The sequence below is a fragment of the Trachymyrmex cornetzi genome, unplaced genomic scaffold, assembly GCF_001594075.2.
Source record: "Trachymyrmex cornetzi isolate Tcor2-1 unplaced genomic scaffold, Tcor1.1 scaffold127, whole genome shotgun sequence".
Taxonomy (NCBI): Eukaryota; Metazoa; Arthropoda; class Insecta; order Hymenoptera; family Formicidae; genus Trachymyrmex; species Trachymyrmex cornetzi.
In genome coordinates, this window is record NW_017295839.1 from 1,234,876 (window position 1) to 1,252,654 (window position 17,779).

The window sequence follows — 17,779 nt, forward strand, 5'->3', positions numbered from 1 at the left end:
TGTAACTGTGATGGTTGTTGTACTTAATGTAATATTGTATCATGCCTATTAAAAAATGATTTGTTAATTGTTGTTAATTGTTGCCTATCTAGCAATTAAAAGAATAAAAGAAAATGAATAAATGGTTCAATTAAAAATCACTGTTATAAAATGATAATAACTTTAGTTATTTTGTTAATTGAAAAATCGGTCAACAGGAAATGACTTGTGACAACTTTAAGACACAAATGGCGGATTTCCAGTTGAAATTTTATTGTAGTAAGATATTGAGTACAGAGATACGAATGTCTCGTTTCTCGAGTAAACAAGAGTGATAAGAACATTTACAGACTTAGCCAATTTGAAGAGCGAAATATCTTGCAGTTGATCTCTCGCGAACACGAAGTGTCCTTCGCTAGTCTCTACGCAAACTTTGAGGCACGATTAATAGCTGCTGTTAGTGATTGATGTTGACATTAGTATACCAGGGCTGAGAGCGATATGACTATTTCGTTAAGGGTCGCTTCGCCAATGATCGATTCACAGTCAATATACTAACACCAGGACGAGCCATCGAATGTCGATTAGGTGGCAGTTCCCTCGAATTTTAGTTAACTCGCAATGTAACAGAGATCGAGCTCTCGCTTTACGAGCTTAACGCCGTGCGATGCTTTATTGCCTCTAAGCGTCGTTGTCCAGTGCGTTTTAGTAGTGGATTTACACCCAGGTTTTCTATCAACGCAGATTTATGAGGCGCTCGTTTGATTACTTAGTAATGAAGTGCTAAATCTTCTCTCGCAGTTGTAATTAATCAAGGAAGCTACATGTGTGTATTGAATGTATGAATCTCATTAAACGGAATCTTGCAAATCTTGTAAAAAATAAATATTAATTGTGATGATCTTTTATTTATTGTTAAATTGATGAAATAATTGTTATATAATCAAGACATCAATATTTTTTTGTTTTTTTTTAGCAATAAAATTAAACAATTATTTAATGACAGTTGAGTATTTAATATTAATTATTTCTTAATCGTTTTTTTAATATCTAAATATATACATACATTGTTGAGACGTTAAGACATTAGATACATAATGTTGTATTTTTATGTATTATAAAACGTATGTTAATTTATACAAACATTTTGCATAACAGTGTAAAAAAAACGATAAGAATTTTATTAATATTCTTTTAATTTTCTTTTTTAATTATCCTTTGAAAAATTATTGGAAAATATGTATGTATATTATATCTTTTTTATTTTCTCTTTAATACTTCTCGAAAAAATTGCGAGCGAAGTTTTCTGTTGTATTCGTTACATATTGGATCGTAAAGATGGTTGTCATCTTTCCAATTTTCATTTGAAGATCCTGATCTTTTTGCGTGAATTTCTGACCCTCCTTCGGAAAGCGGAAAAATCTCCGACCGATACTCTGAATTTTGATGACTTTTTTTACGAAGAAATAGTAGTGTAGAAACGACGGCAATAAGAATTTTTATGAATCTTATTGGCGGTGCACGCAATCAAATAACATGAATAAATAGCAGTCGACTGGAGTTTTCTTCAGTTTTGAAAAGAAATATGCAACAGGCTTAAAAACTTGATCGCTTTTTAGAGAAAATAACAAACTATTGTGCCAAATGTTTCCACCGTTTCTTCTTCCTTTTGAAAATCGACTTGTCTGAAAGTGGCTTTACGTGATCGTAAAGCTTAACCTCGAGATTGTACATAATATATTAACACGTGTACATATATCACAACTGTCGTAAAGTGTTCATTTCTCGCGTGTGAACAGGTGGCAGCGCTAGTCATGTGATTCTTTCGATCACAGTGCACGTAGCTCGCGCGACTCGCGGACGTGCAATACAGGAATGTAGTTCGTGTGTGGCTCGCATTAACGACAGTGCATAACGTTTTCACAGCGAGACTGACGAGAAATTATTTCGCCGTGGAATAAAAATATTTGCGCAATAAAAGCAACGGCATTCGTTCCTATTTTATCTGTGATAACTTTTCGGCTTTGTCACGTCTCGTTCGCCGATGCGCGCGGAAACACACTCAGCCACGTTGCGGAATTTTATATAAAACGTTTTCCTCCTTTTTTTCAAATGACAGACACATGTTTATCGTTTTACGCTGCAAATATATGGAATATATAATTTTTCATGCGAAACGAAATTACGTTTTGCGAATTCGAGGGATTATTTACAACGAGAATAATTGAATATTATTTTTATATCTTTTGGTACATACACGTGATTTGCGCTTGCAAGTTTATTCTAATACACTTTCATAATTTGAGACACGTTGTTACAATAATTTTCTCCTATTGCAATAAACAAATTAATTCCCGATAATACGTGTTTTTCCATGTGTACAGATTACGTTTAACATCACAATGTCATTCTGTATGATATGGATTAATATTACTGTACTGGATTAATAATACCGCCGGAAATATCAATTTTTAATCACCATATTGTGCGCAACGAATATTATTTTTGGTGATAAATCGTAAGTAGTTTATATCTATTTAATTAAAAACGGTAGCTCCATTTTTAATGTAATATGTTATGTTAAAAGCTGCCGAAAAAACGCCAAACTGCGAGTGTAGCTTTGCGCGCATTGCATACTTTATGAAGAATAAAATATGAAATGCGCGGTACTGCGATTAAACTTTCATGGACAATCGATTGCCGTCTCGAGCGAAAAGCACGGATTTCGCGCGAATATTACCCGTAATTCTCAACGAAATATTTAAAATTAGTCTGCTACCATATTCTCTTTTACTCGTACAATATTTTTTACCTCGTTTTACATTTATTGTCGCTATTTTGATAGTCGATATCCTTTATGAAATTCATTTAATTTCCTCATCACGGTTTTTAGAAAAATTATTGCTTTAATATCAATTACATGAAGTTATAATCGATCATCGTACAGTTTTATTAGGTCGTTTAATGCGTAAAAGTAGTCACGATATTACTTTTTCAAAATTCAAAATTATATAGTGGGGAAACAATTTCATTAAATTCAGTATGAATTGTGAATCAAAGAGCCGAATCACAGTCCGTTAGCTTAAATATATTCATAATCTGAATATACTGTATACTCGTAGTTAATTTCCTTTGGCGAAATAATTAACCGACTTAGACTGAAATTATATATCCGTGTTACACTTACTATGAGACACAAATATAATTACATAACTCTGTGTATGTTTGAAGACTCACGTCAGACACAGCTATTATCTAGTTGACTAAGTAAATTCGTCTGAAGACGTGAAAACATAATTTTCAGTATAATTACGCTATACTACGTACATATCTTCTGCAAAACACTTCTGATAAGATAAAAAAAATCGGAAGATCAAGTTACATTCCTATTTCTGTTCTTGTAATTGGCATAATTTAAAAGACGCCTCGTATAAGTTATATGCAGCCTATTACGTCTCATCTTTGCATTTATTATCTTTGCTTATCATATTAGGAACACTAATAAAAGTACCATCAACACTATTTCTGTCGAATTTCATTAAGCAATTAAAAGATATGGTACGCCATTAAAAACATGCCTTTAAAAACAGCTTCTAAACAAATCTTTATATTCTTCAAAGTAGAATTTCTATGTAATACGCGTCATGATCATATTATGCCAATATATGCACTGAAAAAGAATCTGGTTTCATTAATTTGAATTCTGGTTAAAAATGGACAAATTAGAATTTTTTGGCTGAATCTATTATAATTCTGGTTAAAATATAACCAGAATTCTGATTGATACGATTAGAATTTTCTGATTTGTTCTCTTATTTTTATTTACGAGAAATCTTTACACGGAAAGAATTGTTTTGCTGAAGTATCTAAAAATTTAGTTAGATACAGATCTGAAAATAATTTGATTTATCAAAAAATTATGTAGAATATTGTAGAACGTTCAAGTTATTAGAACGTCAAAATTTTACATTATTCATTATGCTTTCTATGTAATTATTTTAAAGATCCAATAAAATTAGTCCATTTACTTAAATTTTTACTTCAATAAAATCGTTCTTTCCGCATGTAATTATCATAAAAGTACTATAATTCTTTAAATCAAATTCGTTATGTAAATTTTATAACTAAATGCGATTTGAGACCCTAAATAGTGAAAACTCGCGAGACGGGATAGCAATGGCATTTCCGCGACGTCGTCGGCTAATTGTAAGCATTCCCAAGTCGCTAATTAGAAAACTAGAAACTGCGAACGTTATCTCGCAAGGGAGAGATAGTAAGCTTGGCGGAACAACGCGGCCGGAAGAACTAGAACCATATTGTTTGAATTATAATGTAAATAACTCGAAGCTAAGATATTACTGAGCCTTACAGAAACTTTCCAATGAACATACTGATTCTGAGCTATTTCGTATACAGTGTATTAACAACATAAATGTACTGAGAAAATATTCCATTAAATTATGTAATGGAATGTGAAACAAAAATTTTATTAAATCTATATTTACGAATAAAGAACAATAAATATAAATCACGAGGCGTTAGGAGTCGGCGCTAGAACGATATTGCGCAAGAATATAATATACAATAATATACATAAATTTAATCAATTCTGAACATTTCTATATTTTTCATTTCTTAAAATTCGAATTTTGAAAGAGAATTAATCGTACAGTCTCAAAATATAATTGATTATGAGAAATGCACAACTTTGATAAGTGTGTCTCAACATTACGATTTGCTGATTCTTTCCTTGGTTTTATCACGTCAGCGAAACTGCTTCGCGCGACTCGTCGTGTCCGCGTAATTCGTTATCTTTAAGTCCGCTTGGATCAGTTACTTCTATAACGAAGTATATCGTGACGCTTGCTGTGTACAGAGCAGAACGAAATGGTGTAGTAAGAAACTGCGAACACGATTATCTCACTTGGAAGAAATAGTAAACTTACCTATATAATTAATTATACAATTTATTTTCCTTTAGAATTTGAATTTTTCAAAGTAAAAAATATAGATTTAATAAAATTGTCTTTTACATTCCATTAAACCATGAAATATTTTCAGTACCTGGAATCGAAACTTCTTTTTTTAAATAACTTAAATAAAAGTTCTATAATTACTTATAGGTAGCACCAACGTTTAGCAGCTGTACAGTGCTTTCAAAGAATTCTGTCTTTGTTTGTTATAAAGTTTTAGAATTTGAGTCGCGCGTTGCAATTTCATATATAATAAAAATTAAAACTTACAACGAATTGAAAGCGGCGTATTCTTGCATAACGTACGATCCTTATACATATAATATTCCGTTAGTGTCCAATGACAAAGAGTGGACTATATATATTCATCTCTATTTTATATATTTTATTCCGCTCTTTCATTTCCATTGACGTTCGGAGATGCCATGTGGTTATTTCCTGAAAAATAACTCAGGCGAAAAGTGAGTCAGAAGACCGTGAAGCATTACAAGAGTACAATGTGCCATTTAAGTTTCACGATCCGTGGAGAGACACAGGATGGAACGACTTATCGTAGGAAATTCTTCATTTTATACCTCGAATTTTGTTCGGTAGGCACAAAAAAAAAAGATAAATTCAGACGATAATTGAATGACGAATGATTGAGTAAGCTTGTTCTTTAAATTGTAATTTTTATGAAAATAATGATATTCTGGGTGGTGAGAGCTGCACCGAACAGCTCTCATGATTCATTCGGTAGGAGACTATTAGGGGTGTTATGATATAATCAATCATTCACGCTGTGGAAGTTTGCTGGAAAAACATATTTGCATTATGCACACATATGCAGATACACACATATCGGGTCGCGCAACATACATTTACTAAAACTTAATGAAGCATTACGAAAAAGTTATTACATTCTTCATTACTAGTCTAAATTGCAAATTGATATTTGCATCACGTTATTTATTCCGTAAACTTTAATTAATGACATGTTAATCTTATTTAAAACATGTAATAATAATATAATATTTGCAAATTAATAGACCTGTGCAAAGTGGTATAATAATTTAGATGTTATTAGATTTGTAGAAAAATGAAATTTGAATTTTACTTTGAAGTTGTAAACGATAAATTTTCATACACATCAGATCCATTTTGATTATAATCGCAGAATATTATGCAATGTTTGTTTAATATATTATTTATAGTATTTTTGACGTAAATAGACACAGCTGTACGTTGCTTCTGTCTTGCATTAAACGCTGTGAAAAAACATCGTATTTGATGGAAAATATCGATCATATTTTTTGTTGTAAATAACGCAGTGACTAATTATTATTTCATCGCTGATATTTTTTGTTTTGTATATTATAATTATGTAATTAACATATTTTATATTATAGTACGAAAAATTGTGTGTTCTGTACTACGATAATCTATTTTTTTTGTACAAAATTTCCAAACACGCTATGAAATTTTCTTAATACGAAAACACGTTTGAAATATTACTAATAATACATAATATTCTATTTCTTGTGAAATATTTCCCTACGGTTTATCGTCGCTGTGAAATTGCTATAATTTATGCAACATCTAATGGCCTTATCACACTAGCGACTCGCGGCTGCGACCGCGATTGCGACTGCGATTGCGACTTTTCCTCGACCAATCAGAAAGCAGCGACTAGCGACGGCGATTCGCGACTACTATTTGGTCGGCCGTCCATTTTTCCGAGTCGCAATCGCAGTCACAACCAATTATATGGCGTCTGTATTGTCACGTGATGCTTATCTTGTAAATGGTTGAAACTGAAGCAGATACCCGTAGTAAATATACACAATGTCAAAACAATTCAATAAAGAGCTAGATTACCGCTTGATTGATTTTGTGGAATCCAAACCACATAGAGGTTATCACATAAATGTGATAACCTCTTTGAAGGTGAAATGCTTTCTCTAAGATGTGTGTCACGTCTCTGAATTAAAGGTGTTAGCTTAATAACAAGATCTTTAAACATCTCTGTACTCATTGTATTGAAATCCCAGAAAAGACATTGAAACTGAACGCGCTGAATGTGAGCAGCAACCGCAATCACATGATTGAAATACAGCCAATCGTAGTCGCAGTCGTAATCGGAGTCGCAGCCGCGAGTCGCTAGTGTGATACGGCCATAACGCTTTCTTTTTTTCGTTCAAATTCCGATCTTGAAATCAATATAATTTCGGTGAATCTTGCTTTTATTGGAGACGCACGAAAACGCTCTTACAAAGAGCCTGTCACAACTCCAGAACATCGATTCGATTCTTCTTGAAATATGTCGTTAAACATAAAATCTAAGAGACGTGTATTTTTTTATATCGGTCTCCAATTTCAGATTTAAAGGATAAAACACCTCTTAAAATAAATGGGGGATAGGGGTTTTTGTTAATTTTAGATTTTTGAAAAATAATACAAAATAATATACGTGTATTTTAAATTTTTGTATTTAACGTATTTCAAGGAGAATTGAATCGCTTCCGGAGAGTTGTAAACGTCCCTTATTAGTTTCTTTGTGAACAGTGATGATAATAATAATAATAATAATAATAATAAACAGTAGTTTCTTCTATATCAGTACTTAGCATTGAAAATTAGATTCACCAAAATTATAACAGTCTGAAAACCCAAGCTTGGACTCTTACAATTGGTGCAAACTGCCATTCCCTCACGTTTGTTTCTCGCGTGCACAGTGGACGCGCGGTTGAACATGTTAAAGTCGCTCAGTATCGGAGCGAAAGATTTACCCTTACCGCCTTTACCACCCACGGTTATCCAGGCGAGCTCAATGGCGAGTGACAACGGAATTGGTAATGCCATATCCACGAGTGCCAGCGCATCCGGAAATTGCACTACCGTCGTCTACGCGTTTCCGGAAGAGGATCACATAGTGGTGGGATATCTGAATGAATGGATCAATGCCTACTCCTTCATAACGAGTAAGTACACCATCGGTCGCTCGTTACTTTCAGCTGGTAAAACATCGGTAAAGAGCTGTTTTTATCGATCCCGACGACTCTTGCCAGGGTTGGATACGATAGGGTAGTTTACCCCATGAGGGCAAACGTTGGCGAAAGATATTTCTTCTTGTAACTGCCTGAGCATCTTGTGATACATGCACGTAAAGAAATCTTGATTCTTGATGAGTTAAGATTGAATAGCTTAATTTTGGATATTGAAATATACTTTATTTTTTATTATTGCACATCTCAGTTATTACATCGATCTTATTTATGGCATCCAGAATCGGACTAATCGAAGTTTGTATTCTGATCTCTCGACATTCGAAAACATTGAAATAATGGATCCGAAAAATGATACGTGTAACTGCTAATTGATCGCAACTAGCAAATGTGAGCATTGTGTGTTTGACGTTGTATTGTTTCCAGTAGTAGTAATAATTAGAACTGCATGTTGATTGATTTTTTCTTTTGTTTCATAGTTTCTAAATGTTATTCGACTATCATGTTGGATACGTATACACAGGCAATTATTTACATAAATAATATAGATTTATAACTGTAGGACAAAAGCAGATTGTTAAACGAACAAAAACGAATTAAAAAAGAAATAATGTGCTTTCCTTTTATATATTGTTAATAATGCATCTGCTGTTGTCGATATTTTACAGAGAAAAGAAAGAAAGTTTAAGGTGTTTATTTAACATGATTTCTGCAGACAACCAAGAAAAGTTCTACCTCTACATTATTGTATCGGTCAGTGCCGGTATTCTGCTCTTTCTGGGATTGGTTATTGGCCGTCTATTAATCAGTCGGCATCGCGCCAAGAGGGATGCAAAATTTCATGCGAATAATGAGGCCCTCCCTAATGGATTCACTGACGATATTTCCGAGATTGATGCCGACATCGATCTCACCACGCCGGTTGCAGTGCCAATGCAAGACGCAAGGTAAATCTCTCTTTTCGATTTTCGACAAGAGAAATATTAACTCCCTTCTATTATGTGAATTAATAAAATTGTTTTAATATAAGTTTTTTCTATTTTATTTAGATTTAAAATAAGTAATTATTTTAGATATCGCGCTCATTTGTTACAATAACGACATAATTTAAAAACAAAATTTTTCAGAAAATAAGTTTATAGATGTTTCGATGTTAAAATTTGGACATGCAATTTTAATGTAATAACTGATTGTAGAAGAATAAAAATATGCCTTTTCTTTGTTCCTTTGTGTTTCTGTTTTTTTTTTAAGTAATTGAAAAATGACAATTAAAGACGACAATAAAAAGTGTTTACTCGAAATTTAAATATATTATAAAACTAGAAATTTGTAAACAATTTTAATCTTAAATACTTTTTGTTCTTCTATTTTACTTTTGATAATAGAAGGGACTGTCTTGGAAATTTTACTGTAATTTTATCTTTCTGTGGAACTATTAATTATGTATTCTAATTATATTTTTTATATTGTAGATTGCCCGAAACGCAGTTAGCCGAGAGACTTCACGGCGAACGTTATTATGCCGACACGAGGATACCTTTATCGCCGACAAGCATTCACGCCACGTCGGTATCTCACGCAACCAACACGGGGATGCGCGTTGACCTTGGGAACCACATGGTTGGCACAGATAATCTTCACACCATCCTCCGCACGGAAAATCCTCGAAACCTCAACAGCAAAAGCTATTACTATGGCTGACAAGAGGAAGGGGTTGTCCCGCGCGAGGGACGACCCCCGTCCTTGAGCCCGGTACCGGAAGTTAGCACCCGAAAATATTGCTTTTAATTGACAAAACGGTACGGCAGAGACGGACACGCTGTGCCAAACCGCTGTAAATTACGTTGAAGATGTTGAACTAATTATTATTTGTTGCGCCAAATTGTGGTATATATTGTGACAATGCGATCTCAAATTTGTCAGTCGTTAGACGCCAATAATAAGCGTCTGTCGATGTTTGTTAAAATAGACTTGTATATCTGTAAACGTGTCGTCCATTCCGAGAATTTGAAAAATTCTCGATTAGAAGTATAATCCTAATCATCGACAAGATGGTATGGGAAAGGAGCAAGCATAATATATGTATAGTTAGCATTGCCTTGTTGCGATACTGCAACGAGAACAATGTGGATCGATTTGTAAATGTGTATAAGAAGGGTCGAGTGGTTTATTTGAATAGGACTGGAATACCTTTATTTAAGGACCACCGCAAGCATTTACTTTGAACTGTACGTTTAAGCGACAGGTACAGAAAGAACAAAGTGCATCATGCAATCAGACATGACAGTATTCATTGAATGTTGTCACTCTTTCGAATACAAAATGGTATCGGAAAGTAAACATATAATGCGGATATTTATTTCTTGGATCATTAAACTGTAAAATCGATGGATTGAGTTTTATTGTTTAATAGGTAGACATATCTTATGGAAACTGTGTTATCGACCTCGTCGACTCACGATTAACTCATTGTATACCTTATACTCACTGTATACTCAACTGTATACCCACGGAAGAAACTCACCAAGTGAGTTTCATGGAGCATATCGATAACCTGTCGGTAACATTCGCTGGTAACAAACTTCTGGGACACTTATTCACAACTGGTTTGTAGCGATCTGTGCTATATCAGTGGAAGAAATCAACAGATCCAACATTCGTTTTGAGAACGTCGACAATGTATGAAAACAACTTAAAATATTGAACTGCTTATGAGTAATATTTTGTATAATTTCCTTGGTATTGAAATTTAAGCGGGCCAATTTCCGTGAAATTCTGCGAGGCAATTGTGTTAAAAAAAGTCACCCGACGTGTTTTAATCGCCGCTGCTTGTGCGCCAGTTGAAAATTATTGACCACCACTGAAGAAGCAGCGGCCAAACGCGATCACGCCCACATTCAAGAAAAATCTCTCAACGAACTTACAGCGGTTTTGTATATCGAAGCTGTCATAGTTGCTGCCATAGCCGAGACGATTTTTATAGAAATTGATATGTATGTACATCACACTGTAAATAGGGACATGTAATGTACAGATAAGTAAGCGAGAAAGAAAGAAGGGGACGCGCGTAACGAGACTTAAATCGGAAACGGTCGGAGATTGTAGCTGGAGGGTTGTCCTTCGTGCCATAGAATCGATTTTGCAATTGTGCGGGAAAACGGGAGAGCGCGCGTCTGTCGAGCCAGCGAAAACTCTCCCTCACGGGTGATCGCAAGGATTAGTACGTAATAAACAGAGCTCGGATTTTTCTTCCTTCTAAAGCGCATAAAACGAGTGCGCCTTATCTCGCCGGTGATGCGCAATCTTGTTTATCACATGTGCTTTCTCAGTTGGCTATTGATCGCAAAGATTGTACAAGAGCAATGATAGGGTCGCACCGCTGTTCAGAGCAATCGGAACGTCACGAGAAAGTTGGTGTATCTGAAAGTAATCTGACGAAACGAAACTGATTGAAATGTCTAATTCCGAATTTAATTACATTTGGAATCCGGTGATTAAATGGAACTTAAATATATGGATGTATTTTCTTTTTTAGAAAGCTTTAATGATTTTTCTTTAGAGAAAGCTTAATTTTATTTTCCTAAAAAAATGTAGAATTTTATTTTTTACATTTCTTACATAATTTGATAATTTTTATAATTATATGACAACAAATATTATCATATGTTTCAGAGATAGAATTAGGAGAACGCTCGCATGGAATACGGGAATATGCGGGTTTGAATCCCGATTGAGATAATATTATTCGAAATGATTTACTGGTTATAAAATGTTTATTAGCATAAGATTATTAATATCCTTCTAGATACCTACGAATATCAATGTCATTTTTGTCAATTTATTTATAATATTATTCCAATTCTATTAAAATTGCCTTTTAAGACTGAAAATTAAATTCAGCGGATTGGATATAAATTCACACCGAATTATTTAGATACGAAAAATCCAGCATAACTTTTAGGCTTTCATTTCCTAGTTGTTGTGTACTAACATTAAGGTCTTAAAAATTACTTTATTTAATATTTTTTATTATTATACAATATTTTTCTTATGTATATAATTTTATGTTTCTTCAGAATATTTTCTGATTTTGAGCACAGTAATATATTTATCTACTTACGAGAATAGAAAATGAATCAAGATTGCATTTCACATAATAAAAAATTACGATAGATTGCGTATCACGGAGCCCACATCGTTATTATTTTCGTGCGAGCCGCATTAATGTAATTTCGCTCAACTGCCCATAGTGTACGATAAATCCGAGCTCTGTTCTCGTTGTTTGTTTGTACGTCGTTCGGTAAGTCGTAATCCCCTGAACTCACACACGGTGTCGTTATGACGAATCGATCTCGCGAGCATCCGGCGACGCAAAGTCGCATTTTCGACACATCAGCGAGGTCGTTAACGCAATAACGCCCGCACTGATCGTTATCTTTAAGGACTAGACTATCAGTTAGGTAATACGTCGAAGTCGTCGGAACATCGTCAATGGCATAATTTGATACGATCTCACGCGGGATCGCGATCATCAGGGACATATATCATTCTCGCGGATTGATTTTTCGTCGCTGTCCGCCGAGACGAAAAGTATATGCGAACCTGAATATAACTCGTGCGAGAAGATACACGCTTATTCGCATATAGAAACACATACACACGTACACATTAAACATATTTTTTTATATAAACATTAATATTTCTTTTATATACCTGTGTATATCTTTGCATGAGGATTATAATTGATACAGTCGGTGTTTCATTTTCATATCTTTGAAAGAAAAATTAAAACCTTTTGCGAGAAAGAAGTTTCGTTGGATCATTCAACGTACGTGTCTCTTTACCTCTGATATATATTTCTCATTAACAATTTCATGAGATATCTTTTTATTCAGCCATCCATCTTTTTTTTTAATCTTCTCATTCTCTTGTACAAATGAATATGGCAAACGGATCGATTACTCTGGCGAGCGAATATCGGTCACCGAAAAGAATGATTTTTTCTTCTATTAATCTATTAATTCTACATTTTACAATTATTTGTTTATTTGTTCTATAATAATCAAGCCTCGATTATTAAACTATGATAATGATCTGAATTGGACGAAGATTAGTCAATTTATTTGAATAAGTTTAATAATTAATGTATGTTTTTAATTTATTACCTCTATACTTGTTTTTAGTACATCTCGCGTAAAGAAATACTAAATTTGAAGACTCGAAACCAGTAATATCACGAGGAACATCGATAGAAGGGCAACTCGATTTCACGGATCGATGATTCGAATCGTAACGGTATAACCGAACGTGTAATCGAGTACCGATAGTAAATACAATTTCCAAGAGATATCATCACACGACTACACTCAGCGAGATTCAAAAAACGGAAAACGAGTTTCTTCGCGGTCGAGATACAATTACGTAGCTTTGCGGGGGTGTACGTTTTTTTTTTAATTGGTCCGCGCGTTAATTAAGGTTTACGTAACTCAAAGCTGTGGAGAGGACACCATCCGGAAGAAAATCCTCTCATCAGCGAGAATGATTCTTTCTTCATTATTATTCTTCTACTTCCTGCAACGAGGTGGCTGTCTTGTGAGCCCCTCGGTTTTCTTTTGTACGGTAACCCCTGTGGAATTTCAGACGAAGGCGCCTTGTATTTATGCAAATAGTGTCATGTAACATTTATGCGTCTCGAGGCGCTGGAAACTCGGAAAAACTCGCCACTCTCGCTTTTATTTTAGTGTCTTCCTTCCTATGCCGTTATTTTCATCCTTTTATTCTCGTTGAGAGAGACATACTAATAATTGATTCTTAATTTGTTCGAAGTTCTTCGTACGTTTTGCCACAGATGATACCAGAATACACACATGCTCCATTAATAATATATCGCGTGTTATGCATAAAGATACCGCCGATATATTTCAGCGGCAGAGCGATCGATGTCGCTTTAAAGTTCGTCCCGCTCTAGGGACGCGTTATAGTTGTATACCGCCGTGTGTTGCATTTAATATTTCGTTGAACGTGCTGCGAAATCAAGAAAATAATTTCGCTCGAGGAATCATTCCGCGTTTCTTCTTAGCATTAGCAGATCCAGTATCTTTTCAATATTTAATTAGCTTGCTGCAAGCGAAATTTTTTTTAAGGTCAAATGTAAAAGGACAGAATATTAAATTATTATTTAAATTATTACATTGGAAAAGTACTATTTAAATGTATAATTCATAAAACGTTTGATTTACAATGAATATGAAAGAAGAATAATATAATGGAATCTATAATTTTTTTTATATCTAGGAGTTTTTTCTTAAATTAAAAAAATATGTTTAAAATATCAAAATTAAGCATTTTAGAAATATATTAAAAATATATTACATTTTGTTATAAATACTTTTAAAGAGGGAGACTCCAAGAAGGAAGGCATGACCCGTGGGTCTGCCAGTGCTGCTTAATGGCAAGATGACGGTGGTCTGATAACGTTCGCGCTTATCCATCAGTATTTATTTGACAAGATGCAAATCGCACAAGCATCGCCGTCGCTAAAATGCAAATTAGACCTGTGTAAATATGTTATAAGAAGTGCCGCTTATACAGTTTTTCACGCTTGCCTCGCGTCTGTCTATTTTCCGAGCTGTATATACGATCGCGCGTGCCGATTTTCTTTCGCCAGCTGAGTTCGTCGACGATCTATCTTTTTACGCGTCCAGAACGCCGCGCTACCGCAAACTCCCTCATTATCATATCACGGTCGTAGCGACAGCTCGCGTTTTATTTATTCTCGTACTCCATCGCGTTCGTCTAGCGGGATGAATGATTTATACCAAAGACGTTTCATTAAGGCCGATCGATCGATCAGTGGTTGAAAAGCCGACGGGTAAAGCGGCGGATACATACGGTCCTTTTCCATTGCGAATTGACTGGCATCTGTAGAAAGCAGGCAAGCAATATTTCGTTAGAGACAAGATTTATTCATGTATAAATGTGTGTTATATAAAATGTGCATAATACTGTGATGGTACATTACTGACAAAATGTTAAAGTAGTGCGGATGGAACAAGTGTTTATCGCAAATGTTCGTAACAAACATTTGTTCCACACTACCGCTACTCTTTATTATTTTGTGCGTTATCTCTGTTAATGTCATTATGCATAAAAAAATTTTGCATGTACCGACAACGCAGTGTTTGCCAAGTAGTAGACGAAATTGTATTTTAATTTTCGAAATGGAATGAAATTTCGAAGGACTTAGGTTTCTTGTTCTCTGGTTTTTCGGTATCGCTTTTAAATAAGGGACGAAGCCATGAAAGCACCAGGAAATCCGCGAACTTCGCTTAACGGTCTTGCAAAATTTTGTCGTGCGTTCTTATCGCGCCCCTTTACCTCGTTCGGTATTAATTAGTCTATTCTCGTTGAAGCAACTTGTTCGGAGTGCCTGATATTACGAGAAGCGTCCGTAAATGCCGTACGTACTCGAAATCCTGTCGTTATGCTAACACGCGTATTATACACAATCCTTCGTGACAGATTTGCATGCAGAATTGTCGGTTTAATAGCGAACATGAGTTTAAATTAATCTGTGCGAATCTTAATTGATTTAAATTTTTTTGAAAAAATTCAGATAATCCATGACAGTATAACGCAGAAAGTGCGGGCAAGACGCACAATTTCTTTTCGAATAGATGCTCATCATGAGCAAAGAAATTGCTATGTAGAGTATGTTATTTCAAAGATCTTCCGATTCGCCGTTCAAAACGTTTTGCATTTCAAATTGCTACTTGATACACATTTATATACAATTGTGTTTCACGCGCTCTTATTTTAGGCGACAAAGTGGTTCGTGTACGTACCGTAACGTTGCTTCGCGTTAAATAACGTAAAATGTTTTGTATGCATACGGATGGGAGCGATATGGTGACAGTATGCGTGTAATTAAAACAGGAAGGGATAGAGAGAAAGAGACAGAAAGAATGTTGTCATATTAAGACGTTTTTATTGTAAGTATAATTTGTAAGCACACCTGTAAATATCACTGTACTATAAATAATCGTGTAACCCGTCGGTTCGATTCTTTTCCGACTGCGAATCGCACGTTTTTACATTAATCGAGGAACATGCGTTGATTTGAGCGGCGACTTATTAAATTGTTACTATAAAAAATGATAGACACGACGCGCATGCGCACATGTAAGTGTGAGTTAATATTTTGTTATAAAATGCAAGCGAGCGGAGCCTCCCGTTTGCGTATATAGATTGTCGCCGCAGAGGAAGTTTGGGCCACGCATCATCTGTTAACGTCTGAAGCGACTCCCGTTCTTGAAGGTACGATTAATGTTTTCAATTTGTGTAACTGTCCCTTGGATATAATTTACAATTATAATAAATAATTTATGGAAAACGCAGCCCGCAATATATTTATTAACTCGGTTTGGTTATTTTATCTCCAGGAGAAATTTTCACATTTTTTTAGTGAGTTTTACATTTTCGTGATAATGAAAGTTGAATGAAAAAGCGTAGCACGCAAGGGAGAACGATAAATGGGGCTAAGAAATAAGTTTTATCGGCTTGGTCTTTATTATACATATATTTGCCTCGTATTTTGCGAGTTATCTTGCCTAATGGAATCTTATTATGCTAAGTTACAAGAAAGGAGTTTCTTCAGTTCCATTTCAAAGAATTACAATTTTTTGGGTGAAAATTATATTGTTATTTGCTTTAAGTTTTACGATCTTTTTGTGAAAGAATTGAATAATTTTAATATTTGTGTCCTTTGAATGTAAAATAATATTTTTTCAATGCACATAATTTCTAGTAAAATAATTATGTTTAAGTACAATTCATAAATTCTCTTTTATTCACAATCTCTGGGTTTTTTATAAATATATATAATATATACAATAATTTAATATAATAAATCAAGAATTAAAAAATATGTAGGCAAAATGGATAATTTTTTAAACAAACTGTTTGTTTTCTTTAATTGATTAATTTCATTATTCTATTCATAAAAATATTTAGGTATCATTATAAAAAAAGTTAATAATTTACGAGATATTTAATATTTTATGTCAATATATGCCAGAATAAAGTATAAAAATATCTCGTAAACTATTCTTTAACATATTTTAATACTTTTTTGTAGACTAATTAGAGAAATCATATCATATTATGTAAAAAGATCATGTGAGGAGCAGACTTCCAAAATGCGTTTTGTTCAAAATTTCATTTTTTTAAGTTAGAGATGACTTTATTGAAAGACTCATATTAGGGTAGTTTACTCATAAACTACCTTGAAATGTCCAGAAAGCATTTTTTCATCGTTAATTTATATGCTGAAAAAACATAGACATTTTGAAATGCATTATATTTTTTAACTAGAGACAAACAAAATGCATTTGTTTAACGTTTTTAGTAATTGTTTAGCAATTTTGTCTAATATTTCACATTCTACTGATTGGCATATTGTTATTTTTTTAAAGTACGTAATTTTCTTGTGTGCGTAGTTTCTTTCTTTCTCGTTTTCTAAAAATTACAAATTTTAGACAAAACGCATTTTGAAAGTTTGTTTCTCGTGTAATTCCATTTAAAAAGTGGAGATGACTTTCATATCTTTTTGGCACTTCCACCTAGAAAATAAACGTGACCAAAAAACGTCTCTCTCGAAACCGTTCCATTTTTGTCTGTGAAACGTTTTTCCGTATCTTCCATATTTTTTAAATTATTAACTCGTCACACTTTATGTGGACCACTCGGTACATCTTCTTTCACTTACAATTTGTCTAAATTTTCTTTAAATAAGCGCGTTCCAAATTCTTGACTGATTTATATATTTAAGTGTAAAGCAATACA

At 33.9% G+C, this 17,779-nt stretch overlaps 1 protein-coding gene across 2 annotated transcripts in view; it reads left to right on the forward strand.

Annotated features, from left to right (window-relative positions):
- The window catches only part of LOC108770477 (protein eva-1 homolog C), a 180,193-nt gene extending 168,823 nt beyond the window's left edge, over nucleotides 1-11,370 (forward strand). Inside the window, exons 7-9 of one of the 2 annotated variants that reach the window (XM_018522100.1) lie at nucleotides 7,667-7,912; nucleotides 8,652-8,883; nucleotides 9,409-11,370. In XM_018522100.1, the coding sequence (XP_018377602.1) occupies nucleotides 7,667-7,912; nucleotides 8,652-8,883; nucleotides 9,409-9,637 (707 nt within the window). In that variant the 3' untranslated portion in view covers nucleotides 9,638-11,370. The remainder of the gene's footprint in view (nucleotides 1-7,666; nucleotides 7,913-8,651; nucleotides 8,884-9,408) is intronic. The other variant, XM_018522101.1, reaches the window with a different exon arrangement.
- The last annotated feature ends 6,409 nt before the right edge of the window (nucleotides 11,371-17,779 follow it).